The 12,090-nt window shown below is 44.5% G+C and overlaps 1 protein-coding gene across 8 annotated transcripts in view; it reads right to left on the reverse strand.

The window, feature by feature from the left end:
* Positions 1-12,090, reverse strand: part of UNC13B (unc-13 homolog B) — a 463,085-nt gene that overhangs the window by 34,303 nt on the left and 416,692 nt on the right. For all 8 annotated transcript variants that reach the window (XM_063453773.1, XM_063453772.1, XM_063453770.1 and 5 more), the window contains 7 exons: positions 7,334-7,477; positions 6,768-6,845; positions 6,541-6,618; positions 5,099-5,187; positions 3,176-3,328; positions 1,929-2,052; positions 243-299 (listed from right to left, as the gene is read on the reverse strand). In XM_063453773.1, coding sequence (XP_063309843.1) covers positions 243-299; positions 1,929-2,052; positions 3,176-3,328; positions 5,099-5,187; positions 6,541-6,618; positions 6,768-6,845; positions 7,334-7,477 — 723 coding nt within the window. The remainder of the gene's footprint in view (positions 1-242; positions 300-1,928; positions 2,053-3,175; positions 3,329-5,098; positions 5,188-6,540; positions 6,619-6,767; positions 6,846-7,333; positions 7,478-12,090) is intronic.

Here is a 12,090-nt window from a genome sequence, read left to right on the forward strand (position 1 = left end):
CCAAACACTGTGAAACCATTGGGGACGGAATATGGACACAGAACCAGAGTGCTAATAACCTCTCCGTTAACTCTTCGTTTTATAAGCAAAGTTATAATATCCAGGGGTCTTTACAAAGGACAGGTGACAGTAGTGACTATTGTACAACATGCAATGAATGTGGGAGAGCACAAAGAACAGCAAGCATGCTCATAATTTAGTCTTCAAGCAAACATGGTATATACACGGCATAACAAAAATACCTTCAGCTTAGATAATTGTCCCAGCTCCTTTGCTGCTGTGAAAATTAACTGCGTCCCCTGTGTAAGAGAGGAGAGCGATTAGCCACAATACAGAATCGGAGAAATACACACGTCAGACATTATTCACATCCAAGTACAATCTATTAAACAATATGGTTCCAGGAAGGACTGCAGCATTGCTCTACCGAATGACTTGAAACTAGTGGCAATAATGTACCACTGAAAAGTGTGCAGGCAGCAAGTTCTGTCAGAGGGGTTTATTTTAACCACGTACATGCACAGCAATGGAGAGAGTTTACTCTGTTTTCACCCTGACATATGTACCATGAATCTGTATACATTCCAATCAGAACGTGATCACTTAAGGACAAATTACAATATATGCCATCATAGGAAAATATATTCTTTTAAAATCCTATGCCACAAATTAAATAACCCAGTCATTTACCTAATACATAGCTAAAATAAAATACCTTATGAATAAGCCAGCAGTGGCATCACTCCAAACTAAACAAAAAAAAAAGATCTACGTGACAAATACATTATTAGTGAACCACGTGAATGTAGAAAAACTAGGAAATGGGTAAAAAGGTATTTGCAGGAGCTGTTTAATTAGTCATATTAAACACACTTTGAAGGCAGCATTTCTGAATTACAGCTGCCGCTCTCTACTGACTCTGCAATTAATATCACTTGGGAATCACTCAGAGGTTAAAAATGTGCACTTCTCAGGAAAATTAATACACAGTGAAATCTCAGCTGTGTTTGGACAATTTCCAAGAGCTTCGCTCAGATTGCCCACTAACAATCGCTGGTGAATACAGCTGGGTGCTAAGCAACCCCTTCACTGCCAGGACCTTCTGAGAAGGACACTATCACTGATAGCTACAACTGGATTCAGTAACCCCTTCACTGCCAGGACCTTCTGAGAAGGACACTATCACTGATAGCTACAACTGGATTCAGTAACCCCTTTACTGCCAGGCCCTTCTGAGAAGGACACTATCACTGATAGCTACAACTGGATTCAGTAACCCCTTTACTGCCAGGACCTTCTGAGAAGGACACTATCACTGATAGCTACAACTGGATTCAGTAAGTCCTTTACTGCCAGGCCCTTCTGAGCAGGACACTATCACTGATAGCTACAACTGGATTCAGTAACCCCTTTACTGCCAGGACCTTCTGAGAAGGACACTATCACTGATAGCTACAACTGGATTCAGTAAGTCCTTTACTGCCAGGACCTTCTGAGAAGGACACTATCACTGATGACTACAACTGGATTCAGTAAGTCCTTTACTGCCAGGCCCTTCTGAGAAGGACACTATCACTGATAACTACAACTGGATTCAGTAAGTCCTTTACTGCCAGGCCCTTCTGAGAAGGACACTATCACTGATAACTACAACTGGGTGTTCAGTAACCCCTTTACTGCCAGGCCCTTCTGAGTGGCACACTAGATAAATGCTAAGTACAACTGAGTGACCAGGAACACCATCACTGCCAGGCCCTTGTAAGTGAGACACACGACCATTACAGAGTACAACTAGGTGTTTAGTAACTTATTCACTGCCAGGGCCTTCTAAAAGAGACATTAGTTGCTGAGAAGAGTCTGGGCTCAGTAACCTTCACTGCTGGGATGAGTGCCTGATTCCACTTTGAGTCTGGGAAGAAGGTACTCACCGACTGATCTGTAAGCGGAGGGAGGACAATCATCTTCTCCATGGTGTTCATTACCACTCTCCAGAGCTCCTTCAGGACACGTTTCAGCACAGTTTTCTCACACACCGTGGCAAACAGTGTGAGGCTGCAAAGGTAGACACACCAGTGTTCAGACTTAGAACATGTTTCCAATAAGGAGGTTTTTTATTACCATATAGATTTTCCTTTTTTTTTTTTTTTTTTTAAACCTAAGCATCCTGCCAAAAATCAAACACATCCAAACCTAAAAGTTAGAGCACCAACTCATTTTGCTCTAGGAAAGGAGAAGTGAGGCTCTGTGACGAGCTTGTTTCAGTCTGTCGGGTATTGTTACGGTGCCGCGGGTTTCTGTCGGCGTGGCCTTACTCAAATACAGCGGTCACGCCAACAGAAATAACAAACAGTTAACTTACCCATGCCAGATCTAAAGCCGGTCTCCTTCCATCCTGGTTCGCAGCGTGTGTGGCATTACTGGAGCCGCCGGCCGCTGCGGTTTAGATTTAAATAAGGAAACAGCCTTTGCCCAGATCAAAGATGGCACCTACGTGCGTGCAACGTCACATTTAAAGCCATTTTACCTTTTGATCAGTGCCCTCTAATGGTTTCCCTTAGCAGGTTATCCGAGAGAGTGTTCCTGATTGTTGTATTTCTGGTATTTGACTTTGGCTTCGTTTTACTTCCCTGATTTCTGGTATCCTTGACTTTTGGCTTTCCCTGCATTGTTGTGTCACGTTCTGTTTCCCTGACCTCGGCAAGTATTCTGACTTCTCTTGGATACATTAAGTCCTGCCATTCTAAGGTCCGGTTATTCGTTATACTTAGTCCTAGGTGTGATATTATTCTGCGTGCTGGATCACTTAGTAATCCTGACAGGTATACTGTCAATCAGTGGTATCACTGTGTGACGTGGATTGATGAACTGGTAGATATATTCTATGGCAGGGCATGATGTTCAGGCAACATCATCTTGTGGAACAATATGGTAAATTAGTAGTCTTACTGTGTGGACAGATATGGTGTACAGGTAGTATTATTTAGTGACAGGGCTAGTTGAACAAATAGTCTTACTCTGCGTGAGGTATGGTGTACTGGTAATATCCCATAGTGCTGGGAGAAGGTGATATTAAGCTGCAGAGAGCTGTTTGTAAAACTCTATTTACATCCGCAACCTAAAACCATAAGTATCCCTGAGACAAAGTCCATTACCGATTAGGTAGCTTTGTACTTACTTTCCATCCAGAAAATCCATGAGCGGCCGCAAGACATTGTCTGCATCTTGTGCCACAGTATTCCTGGCATTGGCTGACACATTCCCTGTCCCTTTTACATGGGCAAGGATCTCAGACATTTGTTTGATGCATTCGTCGATGCGGAACTGGAAGCTGCCAAAATGAATACAGTGAAACTATGAAGGACACAATGAAATGACAAGTTTTCAACAGAGTTATTATGTCACTTGTGGTGTCTTCTGCTTCTTTTATCCACAACATCCTTGATGGTCATTCTAGGCCAGTAATGACTAACCAGGATTCTACATGTGGACCACGTATCTCCTGACACTCAGCTTATTAACCATTATTTGTCACTACTCGTAACTACTACTTTGTAACTACAAGTATGATGATTTTATGAAAAAATAAAGTTCTCCATAATGTTTTTGTCCCATCTGACTGTGTCAGTTTGATTTTCATACTTCCTCCTTTTTGTAACAATAAACACTAGTAAAAATAGTTCAAAGGGACACACCAGGCATTAAAACAACTTCATCTAACTTAAATTGTTATAGTGCCAGGTGGTCCCTGGAGGCCCTCTTACCTCAAGGGGTGAAATCATTCTCAAACTGTTTAATCCCTAAGTTGCCTCCAGCGGCGATGTCCACTCCCCGACTTCTGAATTCCCAGTTTAAGGAAGCACAGAGCCGGGGTGCCCTTGATTGGTTCAAAGTGGTCAGCTGACGCTCTCTTAGCCAATCAGTGACTCTCCATTCACTAAACAGCCTTGCAAAAGGTACATTTACAAGCTCATTTAGATAATGGGGAGTCATTGATTGGCTGAGAGGCCTTGCGGCACTTCGCGCTTCCTAAATCTGAAAGTTCTGAAACCGGAAGCTGTCAGGGAGGAGTGGACATTGCTGCTGAGGTAAGAGGATCTTTTTTTTGGTGAAGTTGCTTTGGTGTCTCGATTGTCCTTTTAAGTGTTCCTACAATAACATTCTCCAAGGTTTAATCTCTTTCACATCACATTTTAGTTATACTAACATCTGCATCTATTACTATTGTAACTATCTCATTAAATGTTACTAACTTATTAAAATGAATACATATCTTAAAAGGGACACAAAGCAAATACAGTGTGTGTGCAAAAAGTCAAATTGTTCATTTTTACTACTAGCCTTTATCAAGTTTTCCACTTTACATAACAGTTGCAGTTATAAAACTCAATTTGATACAAAATCCCCTCAAAAAACTATTATGACAAAGTAGTTGCAATTCTGAGGAGCCCAGTTGAGATTGATTCTTAATAATGTCAGGAGAGTGTATGTGCCATTGGATGAACAATGTATGATACCAGTTGGCAGGCTGTCGATAAGGTCATCTTACGCCTGCCTGCCCCGTCTCATCTCATACGGAATGGACATCTGAATTACACCAATTCCCAGAGGAGAGACTGCATGCCAGACAGATCACGCTTTATAGAGTAATATACACTGCGTATATAGTGACCATATTCTAACAGTGAGGCACAGACCTGGGACAAGCAGCTGTGTGCCAAGGTTTAGGGATCATTTCACATCATCAATAAATGTATGTCTCACATGACGTCTGTGCAAGCTAACAAAAAATCTCTCATCTGCAATAAAATACCTTTCACATGTGACATTTGACTTTGTCGCCTCTGCCTCTACATAATAAAGTTCTCTTGGGATTAACAATACATTTAAAAAGCACAGAATGGGAAAACACTGTAGATTTGCCAGATGTTCCCTTCCTGATGGGGATTGCGTGCTGCCTTAAAGCGCCACCTGACACACAGTCATGACGCACATCTATAATGACTTTATTGATTACTAAAGGAATTTACAGAGTTTATATCCATGTCGTTTGGCCCAGGTTGGTGAAAGTACTCGAGATGTGTAGAGCTAAACCACTAACCTGTTTCCAAACACTGTGCTCAGCTCATCCAGAACGTTGTTCAGTTTGACTTGGAGCTCCTTTAAAGTGTCACTGGCCTCGGGGTCCAGCTTTAACAAGAAAGAAATCAGAGGTGATAATTTGACAGGCACAAGCAGTGAAACAGGCTGAAGATCACAAACCTATTCTTGCCAACATTAGACACAGCTGACATTTAAAAAGGAATAAAAAACTGCAAAGTTTCTAGGGATATATTATGGAGGAACTGAGGCTTACAGTGATGACCTGAATCATAGTACCCACACACTGAACTTCTCATGACATGAGTTACAATTAAAATAACTGGCACCCTGGCCATGAATATGCAGTATTTGGCTATGATGGTGAGGTTAATGTTAACATGGAATATAGACTAGAACGAACTTCAATTCAGGTTCTAGAAATAAATGTCTGATGTTAACAGTAAAGAGATGCGATCGTGACTGCCAGAAAGCCATGATAATACTGCAGCTCACCTTTCTATAGAGCAGTTTCTCAGCCTGTCTCTACTGGAAACAATACTAGAGGTTTAGAAGCAAGTGCAAATGCCTGTATTATCGACATTTCCTATGAAACACGGCAACCATCTCATAGAAAATTGGCTCGGAAAGAGCCTATGACTTCGGCAGTACCCCACAGGATTGACAACCCGTGGCTCTAGTGACTTACAGAGACTGGAGATTTAAGATAAGAGTAAATGGATCCTCCAACTGTGCAGCAAATCTCCAGAATTAAACAATATTGATTTTTGCTTCACAGGAACACGATTCTGTGTAATGTTAGCTGTCTTGTTGAGAGGATTCCATTGAGGGCACCCCCTCCTATTCCTAATATAGCCTGGGTTCTCATCTGCAGGCAGAGAACAGCATTTGTGCTCATTTTAACAAGCTGGCTTGTAGAACAAGGCTACCCGTCTAGAATGCAGAAAGTAGGCTCCCTGTGGGCTGTATTTATGTCCAGAACCATGAGGTCTGCTTTGCTATCTACATGGGAGAACTACAGAGGAAAAGGCCAATACTGCTGAGAGAGGTCACACAATATAAATATATTGAAATTGACTGGGGATAGTAAGTGCATCATGCACAGTATGAGGTGCAAGGGGTGTAATTGACAGATATTTTATGCTTTTAGTCTTATTTTCTCTTCAACAATAATGTGCAGATGTATAGTTAAAGTGGGTCTTGTACAGCAATGTGTGCAATTATGTGTCGTTTGGTTTCTTATTATGATTCTTTGTAAGGGGACATGCTCCCAGACATCACTAACCCCCTCCCCAAAAAGCAAAAAATAGCAAACAAAAACAGAAATTCTTGACTTGCTAATGCCCGGTTTACAGCTTGTATGTCAGCTTCTCTGTTGTTTAGAAACTGGATCTTTTCTAAGAAGACTATGGCATGAAGAAGAGGAAAAGTTACACAACTCACATCTTTCCCACCCATAGCTTCAAACATCTTCTCCAGTTGGACTCGAAGTTGCTGGACATTGTTCATTAGGATGCACGGCTGGAAGACAAAAACAATATCTGATTGGGAAGCACACATACACAGAGAGACAGAAAAAAAACAACTATTCAACTTTCATTTATGGTGGTGGGGGGGATGGAGGATGCCCGAATCTATGCAACTATTAGTATCTTTAAAAGCACACTCACCAATTTCTCTTTGAAGCAATAGGACTGGAAGGTCTTGGACAGGATCTCAGAGTATTGTAACAACACTTTACTGATGGTCTACAGGGGAGGAGCAAATATTTGGTTAATAACTGATCCGAACCATATTATTTTTCTGTAACGGAGGAGTGGGTAGAGCTTCTAAATCTGGGGAATCTCTAAAAACATTTTGGAGGGCTGACTTAATCTTCTTCCTATAGATAAGAAGCACGTTGTGATCATGGATCCAAAAAGCAAACCACAAATTAATTACAAGACTTTAGTATGAAGAGTGATCAAGCAAAGTAATTTTACTTTCTAGGAAATAAAAAAAAAAAAAAAAAAAAAATGATCACACCACTCCAAGTGCTGGGATAGCCTACACTGTTTGACAACTACTGGCAGATGATGCCGACAATAAATGCAGAAAGACAAGTCATAAAATGCAACTTTATTGACTGTAATGTAAACAGACCCCTTTAATGCTTGAAGGATATGTCAGTATTGCGCGTTCGATCCCAGTGAAACCATGTAAGAAAATGAGAGAAAAGAAAAATAGTAGCATGTACCTTGGCAAATCTCCTCATATAGTGAGCCACAATGACTGGATCTGGGCACTCCAACTTCTTAATGATCTCAAAACTTTGGTTAAGCTGTGTGAAAACATCCACCACGGAGCAGGAGAACAGCGCATGCTCTGAGGTCTGCTGAAACTATGGCGCAAAAACAGGAGGGCATCACCGTTACAAACAGAATAAATTCAGGGCACAACTTTACATGCTTCACTATACAGCCTTTCATATTTCATGAATAGATGTACTAAAAGGGGGGGAAAACCGTAGCACAACAACATATTGTACCAAAGAATAACTGACTGTTTGCAGGTCTGCGGTCTTAATGGGGGGCTAATGTAACTAAATCATTGAAAATGCTTAAGTTTTAAAATCATGGGATACCCCCTCTTCACTGGGAGGCGGACAATTGGATTGGGTAGCTTGTATAGCAGTCTGCAGTGGATTTTCTGACACCTGGTAAATGTTCTTTGATTGCTACCTCATATGTGAATAAATATTTTACAGTCCTGTATTCGTATACTCCTAAATGTTTTTAGAAAATCGCAAACCTGAAATGTGATAAAAATGGTATGAAATGTATCAAAAAATAAAGTTAAAAAATGTAACGGCAGAATAAGAGGGACATTGTTGTTATTTGCAAGCATTTCAATGAAAACTGGTATATGCTGCATTATGTGCACTGACCTGAACACATTGCCAATGTGTGAATAACTTGCTGAGCTTTGTTGTCTTCTGTGTAGCTTGTTTTACACATTTGTTAGTATTTATACTTTTATAGCAGTGATGTGTAGTGTGACTTTTACAGATGTTTGGGACACAATTTTAACTCAGCTGTATAAAACGTTGTTCTGCAGGAAATGCAATGTTTACATTACATTGCAGGGTTAAAATACCTCTGTCACACTGACAGCCAATAGAGGCCCTTCTGATAAAATAGCAAAGTAAAACCCCTCCATTTGATTCAGACTGTGTCATAGTGATCATCTGATTGGTGCAGTAGGGTTAGTAACTATATACAATAAGTAGCGGGACCACGACTTACTTGGAGGCCTAGGCCTTCCTCCTGCTCCCCCAAGAGACAGGCGCCACACATAGGTGGCCGAGACACTGGGCCCTCTACTAGGCTCGGGTCTTAGGGACCGCCCAGACGCCTTCACTCTAACGCCTCTGACGCGGCGGACCCCCAAAACTCAATCCCTAACCCCTTAACCCAGACGCTATACAGACCCCCCTATTAACGGACGACTGACGGACTGACGGTTTCTAGAGATGTCACTCACACCGGCCAACCTTACGATCATATCCCTAAATGCGAGAGGCCTGAACAAGCCTGAACGCAGGGCAGCTGCTCTGCGAGACTTTCACGCGGCCAGTGCGTCCATAGTGTACTTGCAGGAGACACATTTTAGAGAAGGGTCCAGACCCAAGCTACGGGACCACCGATACACTACAGGGTATTTTAGTGATTACCACGGTGGCAAGGCGAGAGGAGCAGCAATACTCATACACAAAAGGGTACCCCTCCAGGAGACGGGAGTCCAAACGGATAGGGAAGGTAGATATGTGTTCCTGAAGGGGACAATAGCGGGCCAGACATACACGTTCGCCAATGTGTACGCCCCCAACCAGAGACACCATAGGTTTTTCTCGCAGACTCTCCGCAAACTGGCAGCATTCACTGAGGGCATACTAGTTTTAGGTGGAGACTTTAATCTGACGCTAGACCCGAAGTGGGACTCATCCACTGGCACTTCACAGGTCCCGACCCAACACCTATCCACAATCAAAACTCTCCTCATTAAATACAAACTAGTAGATGGCTGGAGGGCCCTCCACCCGGACGAACGGGATTACACATTTTTTTCACACCCACACAACTCATACACCAGGATAGATTACTTCTTCTTCCAACACTATCACCTACCACTGGTCCTACAGACAGAACATGGCACGGCGACGTGGTCAGACCACGCCCCGGTGACGCTCACACTGGCCTAACCTCTATTTCGTCCCAGAGTAGCCAAGTGGAGACTTAATGAATACCTGCTCTCCGATCCCACTGTCAAGGCGGACATAGCATTGACCCTCAGGGAGTACTTCTCCATCAACACACCCGACCAAACGACCCCGACGATAGTATGGGAGGCACACAAAAGTGTAGTCAGGGGTCACTTCATTAGACAGGGCGCCACACTGAAAACATTGAGGGAGAAGAGAATGACCACACTCCTAACAGATATACAGGCCATAGACACCCTCAACAAAACTCAACAGACACAAGCACAACAGGAACAACTGCTCTCACTACGTAGGGACCTGACCAAACTACTACAAACCCGATACCACAGAGACGCGCTACGGCATAAGGCATTCTTCTCACTACATGGCAACAAGAGTGGCAGACTCCTGGCACGAATGCTTGCTAAACGCAGACAACAGACATACATTGACCGCATCCGCGACAACAAGAACACACTACACAGACTCCCCGCCAAGATACAGGAAGTAATTAGGTTGTACTATGCTGACCTGTACGCACTCCCGAGCCCGACATCGACACAGGCAACCACGCGACTGTCGGAATCTATCAATAAATACCTTGCCAACCATACTATACCCACTCTAGATAGGGGCGCGGCGACCTTATTAGACGAAGCAATCACACAGGAGGAGCTAGCCGCGGCTATCAAACGAACGGCACCAGGCAAAAGCCCGGGCCCAGACGGCCTCCCTCTATGCTACTATAAGTCATATGCCGACATATTGTACGCCCCTCTGGTGGCGGCATTCAATGCCATAAGGGAGGGACACCGCTTCCCCAAACAAACACTGGCGGCCCATATCACCATCCTCCCTAAGGAGGGCAAAGACGTAGAACATTGCGGGAGTTACCGACCCATATCCCTCATAAACTGCGACCTTAAATTACTAGCCAAAATACTGGCCACTAGACTGCAGACACACATACCCACACTGGTGCACCCGGATCAAGTAGGATTCGTGTCGGGGAGAGAGGCCCGAGATAACACTATACGCACCCTCACGCTGATGCACGGCGACAAACGCAGAAGAAGCAACCTTCTCCTGCTGTCGACAGACGCGGAGAAGGCCTTCGACAGAGTCAGCTGGAACTATTTGTTCCGGACACTGACACACGCTGGCCTGGGCCCGGGAATCATGGGGTGGATAACGGCCCTATACTCACAACCCTCAGCCCAAGTGATAATTAACGGGGCGCTATCAGCACCGTTTGACATTCTAAATGGCACCCGACAGGGATGCCCTCTCTCCCCGCTACTTTTCGTCCTGGCTCTTGAACCACTCATGGTAGCGATCAGGAATAACCCTGACCTAATGGGAGTCCAGGCAGGGATGACTCACCATAAAGTAGCGGCGTATGCAGACGATCTGCTTTTCTATGTAACGAACCCGGAAGTATCCCTCCCCAATATCCTGAAAGCCTTTCGGGACTTCGGGAAGATATCCAACTTCAAAATAAATCTCTCTAAATCATACATACTGAACATCGACATCCCGGAGCACAGGGCGACACAGTTACGCCAACAATACACATTCCAGTGGGCCACACATAAAATTAAATACCTAGGTATCTGGCTCACACGAAAAGCAAGGGACATACTCAGGGAAAATTTCGACACGATACACGCACGGTTCCGCACTGAGCTGCAGGAATGGGCACACACCCACATTTCGTGGCTAGGCAGGATACAGGTAGTTAAAATGAATTTCCTCCCCCGCCTCCTGTACCTCTTCCAAACCATCCCCATCACGATCCCTCGCACGTTCTTCACCACACTCCGCACAGCCTTAGGTAGATACGTCTGGAATGGGAAACGACCGAGACTTAGACACACACTACTGACACAGCCGAAAGATAGAGGTGGCCTGGCCCTGCCAGACTTCACCCTCTATTACAGAGCATGCCACCTTCTTCGGATAATAGAATGGACCAAACCAGGGGTCCAGAAACAATGGAAACAGGCAGAGGAACATGAAGCAGGTGCCCCAGTCTCAATACTACCTTGGCTGCCCCCAGGGATAAGGCGCGAGAACAAGAAATGCTCCCCGTACATAAAGGCTACTCTGCAGGAGTGGCACAGCTCAAAGGGGAAACACGACCTAGCACCGTACCCATCGCCCCTGCTCCCCCTGACACACAACCCGAGCTTCCCCCCTGGACTGGACCCTAGAGCGTTCAAATCCCTTATACCGGACCCACTACCTAGACTCAAACACGTCTACAAGACGAGCGGACTTAAAACACTAAGGGACCTAGGAGGGGAAGGGGAACACAACCTCTTGACGCGCCTTAAGTATAAACAGATCCAGACATACATCGCGACGCTCCCACAGGGGCCCACCCTGACAAGAGCCCCCACATACTTCGAAGACCATTGTCTGACCCCAGACCCGCTGACCCACGGAGTCTCCCTCATGTACACCTCACTCCTGACACGAACACCGACCGCACAACCCAGCTTTATGGGAAAATGGGAGGCAGCACTGGGACGCACATTCAATAATGCGGAATGGGAAAAAATATGCTACTTGACGCACCACTGCTCCACTTTTAGTAAGACCCAAGAAACAGCGTATAAACTACTAACTCACTGGTACTGCACACCCGCCGCAATGAGCGTGCGCATCCCTGACTGCCCCCCAGAGTGCTGGAGATGCGGCACGGAAAGAGGCACACTCCTGCACATCTGGTGGGACTGTAGCAAGATAAC

The sequence above is a fragment of the Pelobates fuscus genome, chromosome 5 (genome assembly GCF_036172605.1).
Source record: "Pelobates fuscus isolate aPelFus1 chromosome 5, aPelFus1.pri, whole genome shotgun sequence".
NCBI lineage: Eukaryota > Metazoa > Chordata > Amphibia > Anura > Pelobatidae > Pelobates > Pelobates fuscus.